We start from the raw sequence: 21815 nt of genomic DNA on the forward strand, positions 1-21815 counted from the left end.
TTGTTGCTGGGCCTTAACTGGCATCCATGTAGACTACTGGTTTGCCTGCCCTTGCCTCGTTGTTGCTGGGCCTTAACTGGCATCCATGTAGACCACTGGTGTGCCTGCCCTTGCCTAGTTGTTGCTGGGCCTTAACTGGCATCCATGTAGACTACTGGTTTGCCTGCCCTTGCCTCGTTGTTGCTAGGCCTCAAATGGCATCCATGTAGACTACTGGTGTGCCTGCCCTTGCCTCGTTGTTGCTGGGCCTTAACTGGCATCCATGTAGACTACTGGTGTGCCTGCCCTTGCCTCGTTGTTGCTGGGCATTAACTGGCATCCATGTAGACTACTGGTGTGCCTGCCCTTGCCTCGCTGTTGTTGGGCCTTAACTGGCATCTTTGTAGACTACTGGTGTGCCTGCCCTTGCCTCGTTGTTGCTGGGCATTAACTAGAATCCATGTAGACTACTGGAGGGCCTGCCCTTGCCTCGTTGTTGCTGGGCCTTAACTGGTATTCATGTAGACTACTGGTTTGCCTGCCCTTGTCTCGTTGTTGCTGGGCCTTAACTGGCATCCATGTAGACTACTGCGGTGCCTGCCCTTGCCTAGTTGTTGCTGGGCCTTAACTGGTATCCATGTAGACTACTGGTGTGCCTGCCCTTGCCTCGTTGTTGCTGGGCATTAACTTGCATCCATGTAGACTACTGGTGTGCCTGCCCTTGCTGCGTTGTTGCTGGGCCTTAACTGGCATCCATGTAGACTACTGTAGTGCCTGCCATTGCCTCGTTGTTGCTGGGCCTTAACTGGCATCCATGTAGACTACTGTAGTGCCTGCAATTGCCTCTTTATTGCTGAGCCTTAACTGGCATCCATGTAGACTACTGGTGTGCCTGCCCTTGCCTCGTTTTGGCTGGGCCTTTACTTGCATCCATGTAGACTACTGGTGTGCTTGCCCTTGCCTCGTTGTTGATGGGCCTTAACTGGCATCCATGTAGATTACTGCTGTTCCTGCCCTTGCCTAGTTGTTGCTGGGCATTAACTGGCATCCATGTAGACTATTAGTGTGCCTGCCCTTGCCTCGTTGTTGCTGGGCCTTAACTTGCATCCATGTAGACTACTGGTTTGCTCACCCTTGCCTTGCTGTTGCTGGGCCTTAACTGGCATCCATGTAGACTATTGGTGTGCCTGCCCTTGCCTCGTTGTTACTGGGCCTTAAGTGGTATCCATGTAGACTACTGGTGTGCCTGCCCTTGCCTAGTTGTTGCTGGGCCTTAACTTGCATCCATGTAGACAACTGGTGTGCCTGCCCTTGCCTCGTTGTTTCTGGGCCTTAACTGGCATCCATGTAGACTACTGGTTTGCCTGCCCTTGCCTCGTTGTTGCTAGGCCTCAAATGGCATCCATGTAGACTTCTGGTGTGCCTGCCCTTGCCTCGTTGTTGCTGGGCCTTAACTGGCATCCATGTAGACTACTGGTGTGCCTGCCCTTGCCTCGTTGTTGCTGGGCATTAACTGGCATCCATGTAGACTACTGGTGTGCCTGCCCTTGCCTCGTTGTTGCTGGGCATTAACTAGCATCCATGTAGACTATTGGAGGGCCTGCCCTTGCCTCGTTGTTGCTGGGCCCTAACTGGCATCCATGTAGACTATTGGTGTGCCCAGGGGTGATTCTAGCCTCTCTGCTGCCCGAGGCGAACTATAGAATGACGCCCCCCCCCCCCCCGTCAATCCGCCCACATTATAATCCACTACTGCCCCCCCCCCCCCACTGCTGTCCCCAATAAACATAATGTTTGGTCCCTTGCTGCACAGAGGATGTCAGGAGAGGAGGAGGCTGACTTTATAGGAGAGGTCCCAGCAGCACAGAGGATGTCACGAGAGGAGGGGGCTAATCCTATAGGAGAGGTCCCAGCAGCACAGAGGATGTCAGGAGATGAGGGTGCTAATCCTATAGGAGAGGTCCCAGCTGCACAGAGGATGTCAGGAGAGGAGGGTGCTAATCCTATAGGAGAAGTCCCAGCAGCACAGAGGATGTCAGGAGAGGAGGGTGCTGATCTTTTAGGAGATGGTCCCCCTCTTCCCCCCTTATAGATGGTCCCCCTCTTCCCCCCTTATAGATGGTCCCCCTCTTCCCCCCCTTATAGATGGTCCCCTCTCCCTTATAGATGGTCCCCCTCTCCCCCCCTTATAGATGGTCCCCCTCTCCCCCCTCCCTTATAGATGGTCCCCCTCTCCCCCCTCCCTTATAGATGGTCCCCCTCTTTCCCCTCCCTTATAGATGGTCCCCCTCTTCCCCCCTTATAGATGGTCCCCCTCTTCCCCCCCCCTTATAGTTGGTCCCCCTCTTCCCTCTCTCCCCCCTTATAGATGGTCCCCCTCTCCCCCCCCTTATAGATGGTCCCCCTCTTCCCCCCCCCCTTATAGATGGTCCCCCTCTTCCCTCTCTCCCCCTCCCTTATAGATGGTCCCCTCTCCCTTATAGATGGTCCCCCTCCCCCCCTTATACATGGTCCCCCTCTCCCCCCTCCCTTATAGATGCCCCCTTATAGATGGTCCCCCTCTTCCCCCCTCCCTTATAGATGGTCCCCCTCTCCCCCTTATACATGGTCCCCCTCTTCCCCCCCCTTATAGACGGTCCCCCTCCCGCCCCTCCCTTATAGATGGTCCCCCCCTTATAGATGGTCCCCCTCTTTCCCCCCTCCCTTATAGATGCCCCCCCCTTATAGATGGTCCCCCTCTTTCCCCCCTCCCTTATAGATGGCCCCCCCTATAGATGGTCCCCCTCTTCCCTCTCCCCCTCCCTTATAGATGGTCCCCCCCCCTTATAGATCGTCCCCCTCTTTCCCCCCTCCCTTATAGATCGTCCCCCTCTTTCCCCCCTCCCTTATAGATGGTCCCCCTCTCCCCCCCCCCCCCCTGCACAGCAGATAAAACAAAAACAAAAAACAGCACACAACTCACCTGCCCTCCGTTCCCCCGTCGAGCCTCTCTGGTCTGGTCCCGGCTGATGTGCGGCTGCCCGGGGTGTCCCGTCCTGTCCCCGGCAGCGCGCGCATCACAGAGCTCTCTGATGCGCGCGCTGCCGGGGACAGGACGGGACACCCCGGGCAGCCGCACATCAGCCGGGGGACTAAGGCTGCATTCCCACGTTCCGTGATCCTGACTGATCACGGACGTGGAATGCATGTACTGGAGCCCCCCCGCCCCCGGGCAGTATCTGTAATGAGATGCTGTGAGCGGGGGAGACTGTATTCATAAGCGCCGCGCTGTAGTATCAGCACCGCGCGGCTGATTTAGTACAGCGCGGCGCTTATGAATACAGTCTCCCCCGCTCACAGCATCTCATTACAGATACTGCCCGGGGGCGGGGGGGCTCCAGTACATGGTACAGTCAGGGCCGTTTTAATACATTGGTGGGCCCAGTGCACAGCCCTCAAGAGTGGGCCCCCCCTTACCTTTCTGCACATTGTATAATGTACTGAATTTGCCCCCACACTGTATCAAGAGCCCCAATACATACAGTAGTTACCTTATAACACTATTTCCACCATTCAGTGATTACATATTACATAAAAACTGCACTAAACAAAACAGAAAGATATCACCATTGATACCATTACATAATACCGCCACACCATGACCCCTATCAGTACAAGCCTATAACAGAGTGAAGTTACATCCAGTGACTCACCGGAGGCGTCTTCTCCGATCAGAGTCTGTCACCTTTTCTTTTTCTCTCCATCCAGCATGGGCCACCTTGAAGTCTTCTCCTGGCTGTGAATCTTCTCTCCAGAATCTGCCAGACAAATATTTTAGGCTCCAACACATACAGTAGTTAGGTCCCTTGTACCCCTATACAATAGTTACACCCCTCTGTGCCTCCATAGTTTTAAGGTGTCCCTGTAGTATATAGACCCTCATGTGCGCTCCCCCATTAGTATATAGCCCCCCTGTGCACTCTCCCCAGTAGTATATAGCCCCCTGTGCTCACCCACAATAGTATATAGCCCCCCTGTGCTCTCCCCCAATAGTATATAGCCCCCCTATGCTCTCCCACAATAGCATATAGCCCCCCTGTGCTCTCCCACAATAGTATATAGCCCCCCTGTGCTCTCCCACAATAGTATATAGCCCCCCTGTGCTCTCCCACAATAGTATATAGCCCCCCTGTGCTCTCCCACAATAGTATATAGCCCCCCTGTGCTCTCCCCCAATAGTATATAGCCCCCCTGTGCTCCCCCTCAATAGTATATAGCCCCCCTGTGCTCTCCATAATATATAGCCCCCTGTGCTCTCCCCCATAGTATATAGCCCCCCTGTGCTCTCCATAATATATAGCCCCCTGTGCTCTCCCCCATAGTATATAGACCCCTGTGCTCCCCAATAGTATATAGCTCCCCTGTGCTCCCCAATAGTATATAGCCCCTGTGCTCCCCAATAGTATATAGCTAACCTGTGCTCCCCAATAGTATATAACCCCCTGTGCTCCCCCATAGTATATAGCCCCCTGTGCTCCCCCATAGTATATAGCCCCCTGTGCTCCCCAGTAGTATATAGCCCCCTGTGCTCCCCATAGTATATAGCTCCCCTGTGCTCCCCCATAGTATATAGCTCCCCTGTGCTCCCCCATAGTATATAGCCCCCTGTGCTCCCCCAAAGTATATAGCTCCCCTGTGCTCCCCCATAGTATATAGCTCCCCTGTGCTCCCCAATAGTATATAGCTCCCCTGTGCTCCCCAATAGTATATAGCTCCCCTGTGCTCCCCCATAGTGTATAGCCCCCTGTGCTCCCCCATAGTATATAGCTCCCCTGTGCTCCCCCATAGTATATAGCCCCCTGTGCTCCCCCATAGTATATAGCCCCCTGTGCTCCCCAATAGTATATAGCTCCCCTGTGCTCCCCCATAGTATATAGAACCCTGTGCCCCCCCCCCATAGTATATAGCTCCCCTGTGCTCCCCATAGTATATAGCCCCCGTTCTCCCCCATAGTATATAGCCCCCTGTGCTCCCCAATAGTATATAGCCCCCGTTCTCCCCCATAGTATATAGCCCCCTGTTCTCCCCCATAGTATATAGCCCCCTGTGCTCCCCAATAGTATATAGCTCCCCCTCCCATATAACATTGAAAAAAACAAACACTGTTACTCACCTGGGTCCACGCGTTCCTCTTCTCTTCCCTCCTGTGGCCGCACTTCCTGCGGTCACAAGAGGCTGCACTCCCCTCACCCTCGCGCCGACGCTCCAGTGACGTCGGGCGCTAGAGGGAGAGTGCGGCCTCTTGTGACCGCAGGAAGTGCAGCCACAAGAGTGAGTGACTGACAGGGAGGGAGCCAATGGCTCTCTCTCTGTCAGTGTCGCTGCTGCTGCAGCGCTGAAGCGCCGCAGCAGCAGCGGACGGGGGCAGCGGCGGACGGGGGGGCCCTGCAGGGGGCGCCATGGAGGGGTAAGTAGATTACCCATCCATGGCGCTCCCCCCTGACAGGCTGGTGGCCGGAGCCCTGGGCGACCGCACTGGTCGCACATAGCAACGGCCGGCCTGCTCGGGGGGGCCCCTTTAACCAGTGGGCCCGGTGCCCGTGCACCCTGTGCCCTCTGGTTAAAGCGGCCCTGGGTACAGTCAGTGGCGGATTATAATGTGGGCGGCCGCCCGAACCGCTCATATTATAATCTGCCACTGAATGCCGCCCCCATGAAGATAGCTGGTGGCGCCGCCTGAGGCAGACGATTCAGGTCGCCTCATCATTGCGGCGCCCCTGGGTGTGCCTGCCCTTGCCTCGTTGTTGCTGGGCCTTAACTGGCATCCATGTAGACTACTGCGGTGCCTGCCTTTGCCTAGTTGTTGCTGGGCCTTAACTGGCATCCATGTAGACTACTGGTTTGCCTGCCCTTGCCTCGTTGTTGCTAGGCCTCAAATGGCATCCATGTAGACTACTGGTTTACCTGCCCTTGCCTCGTTGTTGCTGGGCCTTAACTGGCATCCATGTAGACTACTGGTGTGCCTGCCCTTGCCTCGCTGTTGTTGGGCCTTAACTGGCATCTTTGTAGACTACTGGTGTGCCTGCCCTTGCCTCGTTGTTGCTGGGCATTAACTAGAATCCATGTAGACTACTGGAGGGCCTGCCCTTGCCTCGTTGTTGCTGGGCCTTAACTGGTATTCATGTAGACTACTGGTTTGCCTGCCCTTGCCTCGTTGTTGCTGGGCCTTAACTGGCATCCATGTAGACTACTGCGGTGCCTGCCCTTGCCTAGTTGTTGCTGGGCCTTAACTGGTATCCATGTAGACTACTGGTGTGCTTGCACTTGCCTCATTGTTGCTGGGCCTTAACTGGCATTCATGTGGACTACTGGTGTGCCTGCCCTTGCCTCGTTGTTGCTGGGCCCTAACTGGCATCCATGTAGACTATTGGTGTGCCTGCCCTTGCCTCGTTGTTGCTGGGCCTTAACTGGCATCCATGTACACTACTGCGGTGCCTGCCCTTGCCTATTTGTTGCTGGGCCTTAACTGGCATCCATGTAGACTACTGGTTTGCCTGCCCTTGCCTCGTTGTTGCTAGGCCTCAAATGGCATCCATGTAGACTACTGGTGTTCTTGCCCTTGCCTCATTATTGCTGGGCATAACTGGCATCCATGTGGACTACTGGTGTGCCTGCCCTTGCCTCGTTGTTGCTTGGCCCTAACTGGCATCCATGTAGACTATTGGTGTGCCTGCCCTTGCCTCATTGTTGCTGGGACTTAACTGGCATCCATGTACACTACTGCGGTGCCTGCCCTTGCCTAGTTGTTGCTGGGCCTTAACTGGCATCCATGTAGACTACTGGTTTGCCTGCCCTTGCCTCGTTGTTGCTAGGCCTCAAATTGCATCCATGTAGACTACTGGTGTGCCTGCCCTTGCCTCGTTGTTGCTGGGCCTTAACTGGCATCCATATAGACTACTGGTGTGCCTGCCCTTGCCTAGTTGTTGCTGGGCCTTAACTGGCATCCATGTAGACTACTGGTTTGCCTGCCCTTGCCTCGTTGTTGCTAGGCCTCAAATGGCATCCATGTAGACTACTGGTGTGCCTGCCCCTGCCTCGTTGTTGCTGGGCCCTAACTGGCATCCATGTAGACTACTGGTGTGCCTGCCCTTGCCTCGTTGTTGCTGGGCATTAACTGGCATCCATGTAGACTACTGGTGTGCCTGCCCTTGCCTCGCTGTTGTTGGGCCTTAACTGGCATCTTTGTAGACTACTGGTGTGCCTGCCCTTGCCTCGTTGTTGCTGGGCATTAACTAGAATCCATGTAGACTACTGGAGGGCCTGCCCTTGCCTCGTTGTTGCTGGGCCTTAACTGGTATTCATGTAGACTACTGGTTTGCCTGCCCTTGCCTCGTTGTTGCTGGGCCTTAACTGGCATCCATGTAGACTACTGCGGTGCCTGCCCTTGCCTAGTTGTTGCTGGGCCTTAACTGGTATCCATGTAGACTACTGGTGTGCCTGCCCTTGCCTCGTTGTTGCTGGGCCTTAACTGGCATCCATGTAGACTACTGGTGTGCTTGCCCTTGTCTTATTGTTGCTGGGCCTTAACTGGCATTCATGTGGACTACTGGTGTGCCTGCCCTTGCCTCGTTGTTGCTGGGCCCTAACTGGCATCCATGTAGACTATTGGTGTGCCTGCCCTTGCCTCGTTGTTGCTGGGCCTTAACTGGCATCCATGTACACTACTGCGGTGCCTGCCCTTGCCTATTTGTTGCTGGGCCTTAACTGGCATCCATGTAGACTACTGGTTTGCCTGCCCTTGCCTCGTTGTTGCTAGGCCTCAAATGGCATCCATGTAGACTACTGGTGTTCTTGCCCTTGCCTCATTATTGCTGGGCTTAACTGGCATCCATGTGGACTACTGGTGTGCCTGCCCTTGCCTCGTTGTTGCTTGGCCCTAACTGGCATCCATGTAGACTATTGGTGTGCCTGCCCTTGCCTCGTTGTTGCTGGGACTTAACTGGCATCCATTTACACTACTGCGGTGCCTGCCCTTGCCTAGTTGTTGCTGGGCCTTAACTGGCATCCATGTAGACTACTGGTTTGCCTGCCCTTGCCTCGTTGTTGCTGGGCCTTAACTGGCATCCATGTAGACCACTGGTGTGCCTGCCCTTGCCTAGTTGTTGCTGGGCCTTAACTGGCATCCATGTAGACTACTGGTTTGCCTGCCCTTGCCTCGTTGTTGCTAGGCCTCAAATGGCATCCATGTAGACTACTGGTGTGCCTGCCCTTGCCTCGTTGTTGCTGGGCCTTAACTGGCATCCATGTAGACTACTGGTGTGCCTGCCCTTGCCTCGTTGTTGCTGGGCATTAACTGGCATCCATGTAGACTACTGGTGTGCCTGCCCTTGCCTCGCTGTTGTTGGGCCTTAACTGGCATCTTTGTAGACTACTGGTGTGCCTGCCCTTGCCTCGTTGTTGCTGGGCATTAACTAGAATCCATGTAGACTACTGGAGGGCCTGCCCTTGCCTCGTTGTTGCTGGGCCTTAACTGGTATTCATGTAGACTACTGGTTTGCCTGCCCTTGTCTCGTTGTTGCTGGGCCTTAACTGGCATCCATGTAGACTACTGCGGTGCCTGCCCTTGCCTAGTTGTTGCTGGGCCTTAACTGGTATCCATGTAGACTACTGGTGTGCCTGCCCTTGCCTCGTTGTTGCTGGGCCTTAACTGGCATCCATGTAGACTACTGGTGTGCTTGCCCTTGCCTTATTGTTGCTGGGCCTTAACTGGCATTCATGTGGACTACTGGTGTGCCTGCCCTTGCCTCGTTGTTGCTGGGCCCTAACTGGCATCCATGTAGACTATTGGTGTGCCTGCCCTTGCCTCGTTGTTGCTGGGCCTTAACTGGCATCCATGTACACTACTGCGGTGCCTGCCCTTGCCTATTTGTTGCTGGGCCTTAACTGGCATCCATGTAGACTACTGGTTTGCCTGCCCTTGCCTCGTTGTTGCTAGGCCTCAAATGGCATCCATGTAGACTACTGGTGTTCTTGCCCTTGCCTCATTATTGCTGGGCTTAACTGGCATCCATGGGGACTACTGGTGTGCCTGCCCTTGCCTCGTTGTTGCTTGGCCCTAACTGGCATCCATGTAGACTATTGGTGTGCCTGCCCTTGCCTCGTTGTTGCTGGGACTTAACTGGCATCCATGTACACTACTGCGGTGCCTGCCCTTGCCTAGTTGTTGCTGGGCCTTAACTGGCATCCATGTAGACTACTGGTTTGCCTGCCCTTGCCTCGTTGTTGCTGGGCCTTAACTGGCATCCATGTAGACCACTGGTGTGCCTGCCCTTGCCTAGTTGTTGCTGGGCCTTAACTGGCATCCATGTAGACTACTGGTTTGCCTGCCCTTGCCTCGTTGTTGCTGGGCCTTTACTGGCATCCATGTAAACTACTGCGGTGCCTGCCCTTGCCTTGTTGTTGCTGGGCCTTAACTAGCATCCATGTAGATTACTGCTGTTCCTGCCCTTTCCTCCTTGTTGCTGGGCCTTAACTGGCATCCATGTAGACTACTGGTGTGCCTGCCCTTGCCTCGATGTTGCTGGGCATTAACTAGCATCCATGTAGACTACTGCAGGGCCTGCCCTTGCCTCGTTTTTGCTGGGCCTTAACTGGTATCCATGTAGACTACTGGTGTGCTTGCCCTTGCCGCATTGTTGCTGGGCCTTAACTGGCATCCATGTGGACTACTGGTGTGCCTGCCCTTGCCTCGTTGTTGCTGGGCCCTAACTGGCATCCATGTAGACTATTGGTGTGCCTGCCCTTGCCTCGTTGTTGCTGGGCCTTAACTGGCATCCATGTAGACTACTGGTTTGCCTGCCCTTGCCTCGTTGTTGCTGGGCCTTTACTGGCATCCATGTAGACTACTGCGGTGCCTGCCCTTGCCTCGTTGTTCCTGGGCATTAACTGGCATCCATGTAGACTACTGGTGTGCCTGCCCTTGCCTCGTTGTTGCTGGGCCTTAACTAGCATCCATGTAGACTACTGGTGTGCCTGCCCTTGCCTTGTTGTTGCTGGGCCTTAACTTGCATCCATGTAGACCACTGGTGTGCCTCCTCTTGCCTCGCTGTTGCTGGGCTTTAACTGGCATCCATGTAGACTACTGCTGTGCCTGCCCTTGCCTCATTGTCTCTGGGCCTTAACTGGCATCCATGTAGACTACTGGCTTGCCTGTCCTTGCCTCATTGTTGCTGGGCCTTAACTGGCATCCATGTAGACTACTGGTTTGCCTGCCCTTGCCTCGTTGTTGCTGGGCCTTTACTGGCATCCATGTAAACTACTGCGGTGCCTGCCCTTGCCTTGTTGTTGCTGGGCCTTAACTAGCATCCATGTAGATTACTGCTGTTCCTGCCCTTTCCTCCTTGTTGCTGGGCCTTAACTGGCATCCATGTAGACTACTGGTGTGCCTGCCCTTGCCTCGTTGTTGCTGGGCATTAACTTGCATCCATGTAGACTACTAGTGTGCCTGCCCTTGCTGCGTTGTTGCTGGGCCTTAACTGGCATCCATGTAGACTACTGGTGTGCCTGCCCTTGCCTCGTTGTTGCTGGGCCTTAACTGGCATCCATGTGGACTACTGGTGTGCCTGCCCTTGCCTTGTTGTTCCTGGGCATTAACTGGCATCCATGTAGACTACTGGTGTGCCTGCCCTTGCCTCGTTGTTGCTGGGCTTTAACTGGCATCCATGTAGACTACTGGTTTGCCTGCTCCTGCCTCGTTGTTGCTGGGCCTTAACTGGCGTCTATGTAGACTACTGGTTTGCCTGCCCTTGCCTCGTTGTTGCTGGGCCTTAACTGGCATCAATGTAGACTTCTGGGGTGCCTGCCCTTGCCTAGTTGTTGCTGGGCCTTAACTGGTATCCATGTAGACTACTGGTTTGCCTGCCCTTGCCTCGTTGTTGCTGGGCCTTAACTGGCATCCATGTAGACTAATGGTGTGCCTGCCCTTGCCTCGTTGTTCTCTGTGTCCTCACTGCCATGCTCTGACGTCACACTACGTCTGCGGAGGAGCGGCACTGGTTGCAGGAGGCCTGCCGATCGCACCCCTGTCAACCAGCCAGCTATTTTTTTTCCCTCTTACTCCACTGTGTAAGGCCTAATTTTTGTGAGGTTCCATTCCTGTATCATCTAAAGGGCGGTAATGGGCACTTTATTTATTTTTTTATTTTCTAACCTTCAACCTTTAAATCGACTTCAATTCAAGTGCGATTTTGCAGGGCTGTCTGGTCATCTATTGTATCTCCAAGATAAACGCCACTGTTCAAAGGAACAGACAGTGATAATGGTGGATCCTAATTTAGCAGCCTTCTGTTATCCATTTCAAACCATATAATCTGTGGATGTCAACTTGCGGGCGTTCTCTGCCGTCCTTTAATTTTTTAGCTCGTGGCCTCTTAAGAAGACTGTATTGTTATTCTTTGTCCCTACTTTCAAAGAGATGCCTATCAGGCACAACTGCATGAGGGTGTGAGGCTAAATCTAGCCATAATCCGGCTATTTTGGTTTTGGGCGCAGCAGCACTGCCGTGGGTAAGCGCCGACAGGCGGTGCTCAAACTGCTGAACAGCATGTTTTACCTTCCTTGGATGTTTTAGCCGTTTTGAAGGCAGGATTGACCAGGCCTTTTACCAGTAGCTTCTTTCCTTCCTTGGATGTTGTAGTAGCCTTCTTGAAGGCAGGATTTACCAGGTCTTTTTAATCCACAGGCTACTGCACTTGTCGTCTCTCAGAGGCTCTTTAAGGGTTTGAAAGTGTATTTGATCAAATTCCGTGGCCTCTTAAGCAGACTGTATTGTTCTCTGTGTCCTCACTGCCATGCTCTGACGTCACACTACGTCTGCGGAGGAGCGGGACTGGTTGCCGGAGGCCCGCCGATCGCGCCCCCGCCAACCAGCCAGCTGTTTGTTTTTTTTTAAGTTTTTTTGGTCTAGCCGTGGTTGGGGCCTTACCACCCCCGGTCGAGAGGCATCTGACATCTATGCTGACTACTGCTGGGCCTTTAACTGGCATCCATGTTGACTACTGCTGGGTCTTAACTGACATCCATGTTGACTACTGCTGGGCCTTAACTGGCAATTTAGTTGACTACTGCTGGGTCTTAACTGGTATCCATATTGACTACTGCTGGGCCTCAACTGGCATCCATGTTGACTACTGGTTTGGACAACACAGATTACTGGGTGTTCACTCTCCTGGACCCTTGGTAGAAACTGAACTTTTCCACTGCCATTCCTGCAAAGGAACGCAGTATGAGAGTGAATCAATATCAACAGGCCCTGGTGCAGAAACTGAAAATGTACTTCCCATCTGACACCACTAGCACCAGAGGACGTAGTTCTGTGGGCCAAAGAGCGGGGGAGAGGAGCGGTGGAGCAGGCAGCTTGTCAAGGGGCAGGGGAACACTCTCCAAGGCCTTTGACACTTTCATGGCACCCCAGCAAGACTTTTTTCAACCGTCCCCAGTCTAGACAGAGTAGGGGGGAAGCCTTCAGGAATATGGTGAGGGAGTACCTTGCTGACCATACCACCGTCCTTCCCGATCACTCTGCTACCTACAACTACTGGGTTTCAAAGCTGGATACGTGGCCCCAACTGGCGCTTTACGCCTTGGAGGTGCTGGCCTGCCCTGTCGCTAGCGTGTTATCAGAGCGGGTCTTCATTGCAGCTGGTGCCATCATCACTGATAAGTGCACCCGCCTGTCCACTGACAGCGCTGACAGGCTGACGTTTATAAAAATGAACAAAGCCTAGATTTCACCTGAATTCAACTGTCCACCCAGGGAAAGCTGCTGTACATGAAGATTCTTGGTATCTCCTCTCCTCTTCCTCCTCTTCCTCCTCTTCCTGCAATTATCAACCAACTGCCAAGTCTTCTTCCGCCATGCAGGGTCTGGCCTAATTATTGGGAGGTTCAATTGCTTCCTCACTCCTAATGGTTCTCTGTGTCCTCACTGCCATGCTCTGACATAACACTATGTCTGCGGAGGAGCGGGACCGGTTGCCGAGGGACCGCCGATCGCGCCCCCGCCAACCGGCCAGCTGTTTTATTTTTTATTTTTTGTCTAGCCGTGGCTGGGGCCTCACCACCCCCGGTCCAGAGGCATCAAGTGTACTCTTGATGCTGAGTAGTGAGTGAGAGCAGGCCTAGCCAGTTAGCTGTCAGCACCTGGGTTCATGTCCACTACATATCCCAGCCCCTGGACTCACTCCATTTTTTGGGTGGGCTCCCTTGATTCCTCACTCACTTGTAATGGCTCTCTGTGTGCTGAATGCCATGCAGTGTCTAGCCTAATTTTTTGGAGGCTCACTAGCTTCCTTACTCACTTGTAATGGTTCTCTGTGTGTTCAAGGCCCTGCACTGTCTGACTACGTTTTGGGGAGCCTTACCAGCTTCCTCACTCACTTGTAATGGCCCTTTGGGTGTTCCAGGCCCTGCAGTGTCTGGCCTAGTTTTGGGGATCCTCACTCGGTCTGCCTGCCCTTGCCTCCTTTTTGCTGGGCCGTAACTGGCATCCATGTTGACTACTACTGGGCCTTTACTGGCATCCATGTTGACTACTGCTGGGCCTTTACTTGCCTCCTTTTTGCTGGGACTTAACTGGCATCCATGTTGACTATTGCTGGGCCTTTACTGGCATCCATGTTGACTACTGCTCGGCTTTAACTGGCATCCATGTTGACTACTGCTGGGCCTTAACTGGCATCCATGTTGACTACTGCTGGGCCTTAACTGGCATCCATGTTGACTACTGCTTGGCCATAACTGGCATCCATGTTTACCACTGCTGACTACTGGTGTGCCTGCCCTTGCCTTCATGTTGGCTACTGCTGGGCCTTAACTGGCATCCATGTAGACTACTGCTGGGCCTTTACTGGCATCCATGTTGACTACTGCTGTGCCTGCCCTTGCCTCCATGTTGGCAACGGATTAGCCTTAACTGGCATCCATGTTGACTACTGCTGGGCCTTTAATGGCATTCATGTTGACTACTGCTGACTACTGTAGTGCCTGCCCTTGCCTTCATGTTGGCTACTGCTGATCCTGCCTGGCCTCCATGTTCACTACTGTTGCTTCTGCCTGGCCTCCATGTTGGTTACTGTTGCTCCTGCCTGGCTTCCATGTTGGTTACTGTTGCTCCTGCCTGGCCTCCATGTTGCCTACTGCTGATCCCAGCAGTTCTCTATGTGCTCACTGCCATGCAGTGTTTTGCCTAATTTTGGGGAGGTTCTTTTTTTTCCTCATTCACTTTTAATGGTTCTCTGTGAGCTCACTGCCATGCTAGGTCTGGTAAAATTTTTCGAAGGCTGACTGGCTACCGCTTCTATCTTGTTCACCCTGTCCTCACCGCTATGCTGTGTCAGGCAGAATTTTTGGGTGGTTCATGATAAGCTACCTCTGTTTTAATGGTTCCCTATGTTCTCACTGCCATGCTGTGTCAGGCTGATTTTTTGGGTGGTCCCTATGCCTACCTCTGTTTTAACCAGGCTGTTGAACAGAATTAGGCATAATGGTGCCATTAGGCAGCCTCAGAGGCATGCATATATGCTGCCCCTGCTTTTTCCTGTCCATTTTCGTTGTGTTTCCATCAATTCCTGAGGTTGACTGGTTTTCACACAACCTTCCCTCTACCGAACTTGACTCCCCTCAAAGAATGCTTGAGTCTGCCATTGACTTCAATGGGGTTCGTTACTCGAAACGAGCACTCGAGTATCGGGAGATATTCGGTTCGAGTAATGAGCACCCGAGCATTTTAGTACTCGCTCATCACTAGTAGAGACCTTTTTTTAGAGTTTTATTCTTCACAAATGCACAAGGTATATTTGTGCCTCAGGAAAACACCTATGTTATATACACTCTCACAAGGGCGACAGTATAATGCTTATTTATCTGTAGAGCACGTTTTTCTTCTGTGCACCCTTTGCTTTCCTTTGCCTAATCTATCTATCTTTCACCCTCTCTACTTTTCTCTCTCAATCAGTATATGTTTCTCCTATCCACTTTCCTAATAATCTTGTGGTCTTTGCTTTTGTAAATATCTTCTCAGTAGTCAGTACAGCAGAGTACAGCAGCAGTAGCGTTTTATCACTGACGAACTGTGTGCAGTAACAGACTCCTTTCCCTCTCTCTCTCTCTCTCTCTCTCTCTTAGTGCAGACTGCGTCGTGCGGTCATGTGACTGCTCCTCTTAACCCATAGCTGCACCAGGACGTTACTGAACGTCCTCATGCCACTATGGGAGTTCAGAGGGGGGTCGCGCGGCGACCCCCCTCTGAACTGCCGCGATCCCGGGTGCCGCATGTAGCCCGGGATCACGGCTATTAGCGGGCTTGGTCCGATCGCCGTGCCCGCTAATTAAGTACTTAGAAGCAGCTGTCAAAGTTGACAGCTGCTTCTAAATACTTGCTTTTATTTATCCCTGGTGGTCTAGTGGGGGGATCGCCCCCCTGCGGCGCGATTGCGGGGGGGCGATCCCCGCATCCATCCTGGGCCGGGGTCTGCGCCGTAATGGCGCTGATCCCGGCTCGGCATTCTATTGCTTTTGGCTGCAGCAGCCAAAAGCAATAGAACACCGATCTCATGGATTCATGCAGTATAACTATACTGCATGGATCTCTATGAGAGATCAGAGTGCATATACTAGAAGTCCCCCAGGGGGGCTTCTAGTATATGTGTAAAGTAAAAGAAAAATGTATTTTTAATAACACAAAATCCCCTCCCCTAATAAAAGTCTGAATCACCCCCCTTTCCCCATTTTATAAATAAAAATAAATTAATTAATTAATAAACAAACATGTTTGCTATCGCCGCATGCGTAATCGCCCGAACTATTAATCACATTTCTGATCTCACACGGTAAACGGCGTCAGCGCAAAAAAATCCCAAAGTGCAAAATTGCGAATTTTTGGTTGCATGAAATCCAGAATAATTGTAATAAAAAGCGATCAAAAAGTCATATATGCGCAATCAAGGTACCGATAGAAAGATCACATCATGACGCAAAAATTGACACCTCACACAGACCCATAGACCAAACAATAAAAGCGCTATAAGCCTGGGAATGGAGCGATTTTAAGGAACATATATTTTCTTTAAAAGGTTTTAATTTTTTACAAGCCATCAAATCAAATAAAAGTTATACATGTTACATATCGTTGTAATCGTAACAACTTAAGGAACATATATAACGAGTCAGTTTTACCCCAGGGCGAACGGAGTAAAAACAACCCCCCCCCCCCCAAATAAGAATTTTTTTTTTTTTTTTCAATTTCACCACACATATAATTTTTTTTCTGGTTTCCCAGCACATTTTAGGCAAAAATTACATCTGCCATAGCAAAGTACAATTAGTTGCGCAAAAAATAAGGGCTCATTTGGGTCTCTAGGTGGAAAAATGCAGGCGCTATGGCCTTATATACACGAGGAGGGAAAAACAAAAACGCAAAAATGAAAACTGGCTGTGTCCCCTAAGGGTTAAAGCAATACCACGTCACACAGGGTTCGGGCTAGTGCAAGATCCCTGCTGATTGGATGTGTTTTGGGCATCATGGGAAAGCGCTTTGGTGTTGGGAACATTGTTTATTGGTGGATCTCAAATAACCAGAATAAAAATTACATTTTAGGCACTATTCCATTTTTGTTTAATATTTGACTTGCGGGAATAGAATTCTACTGGAACATATTCTCTTACTATACGTATTGATATTCTAGGCATTTACTATGTTTATTTTCTTAAGGCTTATTTAATAGCTACAGACTTGTGAACAGTAGTCAGGACTGTTCTGGAAGAGTGGAGGTCTTATATGATGGACAGTGGATGGCAGTGTGCAGATTTCATTGGACTCTACAAGCAGCTAATGTACTCTGTAAGCAAATGAAATGTGGAGTTGCTGCGTCTGTACCAGATGGAGGCCACTATGGGAAATATAATGTAACCACCACACACAGATTTCATTGTACAGGAAAAGAATACCACCTGGAGGCATGTAATATAACTGCACTTGGAAATAGTTATTGTCCATCCTGGGATACTGCTGGGGTTATATGTACAGGTAAGAGTCATTCCGAATTGCTTTAAACTGATACATTATAGGACTATTTTACAATCGCTACTTCACTCTCTTGGGTTAAAACAGTAATGCCCTAGTTAACCCCTAGACGACCCTGGGCATACCTGTACGTCCTGGGCTGCCAAGGGGTGTTCAGAGCTCTGAACCGCAGCAGTCCTGGCTGACGCTTGTAGCCCGGGACTGCGGCTATGGCAACTTTTACAGCTGCATCTGACTACTTAATTAGCGGGCACGGTCCAATCGCCGTGCCCGCTTATTAAGTAGTCAGATGCAGCTGTCAAAGTTGATAGCTGCATCTGATTTCTTCTTGCAGCCTCATCCCTGGTGTCTAGTGGGGGGATCGCCGTGTCCTTACTTGGCCGGGGTCTGCGCCATAATGGCACTGATCCCGGCTCGGTACTCGGGTGTTTTCGGCTGCAGCAGCCGAAAGCAATCTAGTGCCGATCTCATTGACTCATAACTATACTGCATAGATCTCAAGAGATCAGTGTACTTATACTAGAGGTTGCCCAGGGGGAATAACCCTAACCCCAGGGGGGCTTCTAGTATAAGTGTAAAAAAAAAAAAAAAAAATTCTTTCAAATCAACTGGTGTCAGAAAGTTATATAGATTTGTAATTTACTTCTATTTAAATCTCAAGTCTTCCCATACTTAATGTATAAACTACTATATATCCTGCAGGATGTGTTGTTTATTTACATTCAGAAACAGTGCTCTCTGCTGACATCTCTGACCAAGTCAGGAACTGTCCAGAGCAGAAGAGGTTTTCCATGGGGATTTGCTGCTGCTATGCACAGTTCCTGACTTGGACAGAGATGTCAGCAGAGAGCACTGTTTCTGAATGTAAATAAACAACACTTCCTGCAGGACATACAACAGTTTATAAGTATGGGAAGACTTTCTGACACCGGTTAATTTGAAAGAAAAAATTTTTTGCTGGACAACCCCTTTAATAAAAATCCCCTACCCTAATAAAAGTATTAATCACCCCCTTTTCCCATGTTGGTGTCTAGAGGTCTAGATTAGATTACACAAGAGACATTGGGTTAGCAAAATCACCCAGCAGTGTGACATCCCAGAGGAATTACAACGCCCAGCTAGCCTACAAAATAATATCACCCCCTCCTCCCCGGACACCACAGCTGTAATGCAAAAATAAAAGTACAGCTGAAATTTGAATGCTTTATCTTGTGTCTCGCCCTCCAAAATGACCGCAAGGCTACATTAACACAGATGAACGTAAAAGTAAAAATTGAAAATTTCTTGGAGAGATATAGTCTGGCCTAGGCTATTTTATACCCCCAGATATAGAGTTATCCCCTGGGGTACACTGTGGCCTGGGCCGAGTTTAATCTTGGAAGGGATTTTTTTTGGCCTTCTGCGCCAGGCTAATTGTTCACACTTAAAGAGACACTGTCAGCAGGTTTATGCTGTTCTATATAAGAGTTGCATTAACTAGTGACAGAGAAGCTGAAGAGAATGATGCATCAATTACATTGTTCTGTACAGCTGATCCAGAGATATCCTCCTGGATGGGGTCCTCCCCATTATGTGCATGAGCCCAGTAGTCCTTGATATTCATGAGAAGTAAAAAGCTGCTCCCACCAGATGCTGATTGGCAATTATCTATCCATGCTGTATATAGGCAATATACTGTCAATCAGCAGCTGGAGGGCGGGGGGAGGGATGTGGCAAGAATCCTATTTTCTCTTACTTTTATACTTTATTTTACTATCTCACTAGGGGACTTCAGTATCTGATTGTATGATCAGATAAAATGCTTGTGACTTGGTGATCGCCAAGTGGTACAATTTAGGCTTCCAAGTCCACCATGACGCCTCAGAAAATGATGCAAACACATCTGAAATGCAACTGGGACAGCAGGGGAAGCATGCCCAGGTGCATCTAACACGCCAAAGTTGCAGCATTACACCACTTTCACAGTCTGTCTACAATACACTCCAAACACTCTCAGTATGCAGAAATGCCTACTGGCAACAGGCGTTCCAATGGTTAATTTTTTGCACAGAACAAGAAAACTGTAGTGCCAAAACATTATATTTTTGGCACACTCTCAGTATACAGCTGTATACCCTATATCTGAGGTTTTCACCAAGTAGATACACTGCAGCCTATTCCTCACAGTGCACTCCAACTACCTATCTGAACACACTGATGTACTGCTGGCTGGTTTATAGCTGTATATACAGTATGTGTGATTAATCTCTGCTGTCTATAATTTTAGCCCTTACAAGGGCTTTTTGGGGTCTCTCCTGCCTAAAATCACCTAACGCCTAACTGTCTCTGCTATACACTGTCTCCCTGTTAAGCTCCAAGTAGCATATCAAACCGAATCTGAAAACCACTATTGTACTTTGAAGGTCACATGGTTTAGCCAGCCAATGAATGCAAATGTTTTTTTTTTTCACTTCCTGTGTGCTCCAAGTGCCTGTCCCCCCACAAAGTTATTGGTTAAAAAAAACACCAAGGAAGGTGGGAGGGGAATCAAATTTTTGTTGCATTTTTTCAATCATAAATGAGTATATCGAATAGTGTACTATTTGATCAAATACCTATTCAATCGAGCAGTACTCACTCATCTCTAATACTGATAGCATGATATTTAGTTGCACTTGCACTTTATGACATGCATCTATGTTGTAGGAATGAATTTGTAAACCTGCAGTGATGCACTAGCACTTTAAATTGTCAGAATATGTCCCAGTAACATGACCTCCCACCTCCACAAGTCTTATTATCGTGAGGTTTGCAAAACAAATTTCCACCTCCTTCGCTCATCTCTACTTATCAGCTTTCATAGTTATGACACTAGAGGCCTCAGGGAGGTCTAAAATTTTCTAGCTACCAACAAGACTCAGCGATCATTTTGCAGAGCCGTAATGGTGAACAGAGGGAGAATTCTCCCTATAGATGCTGCGGTGGCACTGACTTTAGCATTTATTAAGGTAACTGCCGGACAGGGCCGGCGTCAGCACCCGACTAACTAGGGCACGTACCAGGGCCCACAGCGGCTCTAGGGGCCCAGTCCTGTCTGTTGCTACACTTTTTTTTCTGTTAGTAAAAAAAAAAAAAAAAACTATGATCGTACAGCTGATGGAGGGCAGAACGGTAGGCTCTGGAAACGAATAGTGCTCTGTATGTGCAGCAGCTTCTAGTTGTTTTGTGTATACAGGTCCTGCTGTGATATATATAGGAGAACTAGAGGTATCAGCATGTTTATATGTTATACAGCATATATACTGTTGAATACAAAAAGGACCATGGGCATAAATTCTGAAGCACTATAAAATTTATTAATCACAGTTATGTTCATAACATGATAGAAATTTCACATAAAATATCATTAAAACGTATTTAAAAAAATAACCAAATACCATATATGTAAAAAAGTAGACCACGACATAAGATAAATGGGTGATAGGAAAAATTAAAATGAACTACAAAGATGTGTCCTGTCTCAAAGTAACCCGCTACTCTAGCAATCGTATGGCATAAGACAGAACACAAAGGGTCATAAACCGTATTGTCACTCACCCATCAATCCTATGTGGGTCACACACGTCCCTACGTACGTTTCACCACACCGGGCTTCTTCAGGGAACTGTCCCCCTAACTCCCCCTCTCCCTTTTATACTAACCGGGCCTCATTATAGAGTCACCCCGCTTCCGGGCTTGTCGGCGCGCTGGACCGGGAGCGAAGACTGCGTCACTTCCGGGTTAGCAGCTCACCTCACGCACGCACGGCCGTAACGTCTGACGTCACGGACATGCGCACTAGAGGAACTGAGGCCACCAGGAAGTGAACACAGCGTAAGCAACCGGCCGAGCGCGCACACCCCTCTGCAGTGACTTCTCAATATTAACTCTAACATAACTAGAACAGCGGTGATAGAACTAACAGACACATTGGACACATTGTAACAATGTAAACAGTAGGTATTCACCTCCCCTATCTCACTCCTCATACACAGCATAATCGCATGACATAAATATCTAAATCTATAAGGTAAAGTGATTGAATCATGAATACATTATGTTGAATAAATATAAATAAATATAAAGTGACTAGTGTTAAATTAATAAATTATTACCCAGAATAATCAAATCTCAATATATAATACACAAAAAGTGACTAGTGCCGCTGGATTACAATGTTAGGCACCGTAGCCCCTTCAGGGCTGAATGAAAATTGTAGCTTTGTTTCATTTCTTTGAATCCACAATAGTTTGTAATTGTTTTTTTGATACTAATGTCTTTCTTTTTCCTTCCATCTTTCTTTCTATTGTGTTTTTTCTATCTCTAATTCTACTATGGAGTTCATCTATATTTAGGTGTCGGGTACCTCAGGAAATGAAGAATCCTGGACAGCGTGTGATACATCATTGTAAAAATGTGTTTTTAAATAATAAATAACATATACAACATAATTGTAATCATATTTATATTAGGGAGTAAAGAAAAATTTTTTTCACTTTATGCACTTATTCACTTTATGCGGTTTTTTTGCACTTGCGGTTTTGACGTGTTTTTGTACGTTATATTTATATTGCGCATATCTTTATAATTCATTAGCACAGCACTAGTCACTTTTTGTGTATTATATATTGAGATTTGATTATTCTGGGTAATAATTTATTAATTTAACACTAGTCACTTTATATTTATTTATATTTATTCAACATAATGTATTCATGATTCAATCACTTTACCTTATAGATTTAGATATTTATGTCAT

General features: G+C 49.4%; 1 protein-coding gene across 1 annotated transcript in view; it reads left to right on the plus strand.

Moving 5' to 3' along the window:
* The window catches only part of LOC138770480 (antigen WC1.1-like), a 114638-nt gene that overhangs the window by 51901 nt on the left and 40922 nt on the right, over positions 1–21815 (plus strand). Inside the window, exon 4 of the mRNA XM_069949586.1 lies at positions 16727–17047. Coding sequence (XP_069805687.1) covers positions 16727–17047 — 321 coding nt within the window. The remainder of the gene's footprint in view (positions 1–16726; positions 17048–21815) is intronic.

The sequence above is a fragment of the Dendropsophus ebraccatus genome, chromosome 13, assembly GCF_027789765.1.
Source record: "Dendropsophus ebraccatus isolate aDenEbr1 chromosome 13, aDenEbr1.pat, whole genome shotgun sequence".
NCBI lineage: Eukaryota > Metazoa > Chordata > Amphibia > Anura > Hylidae > Dendropsophus > Dendropsophus ebraccatus.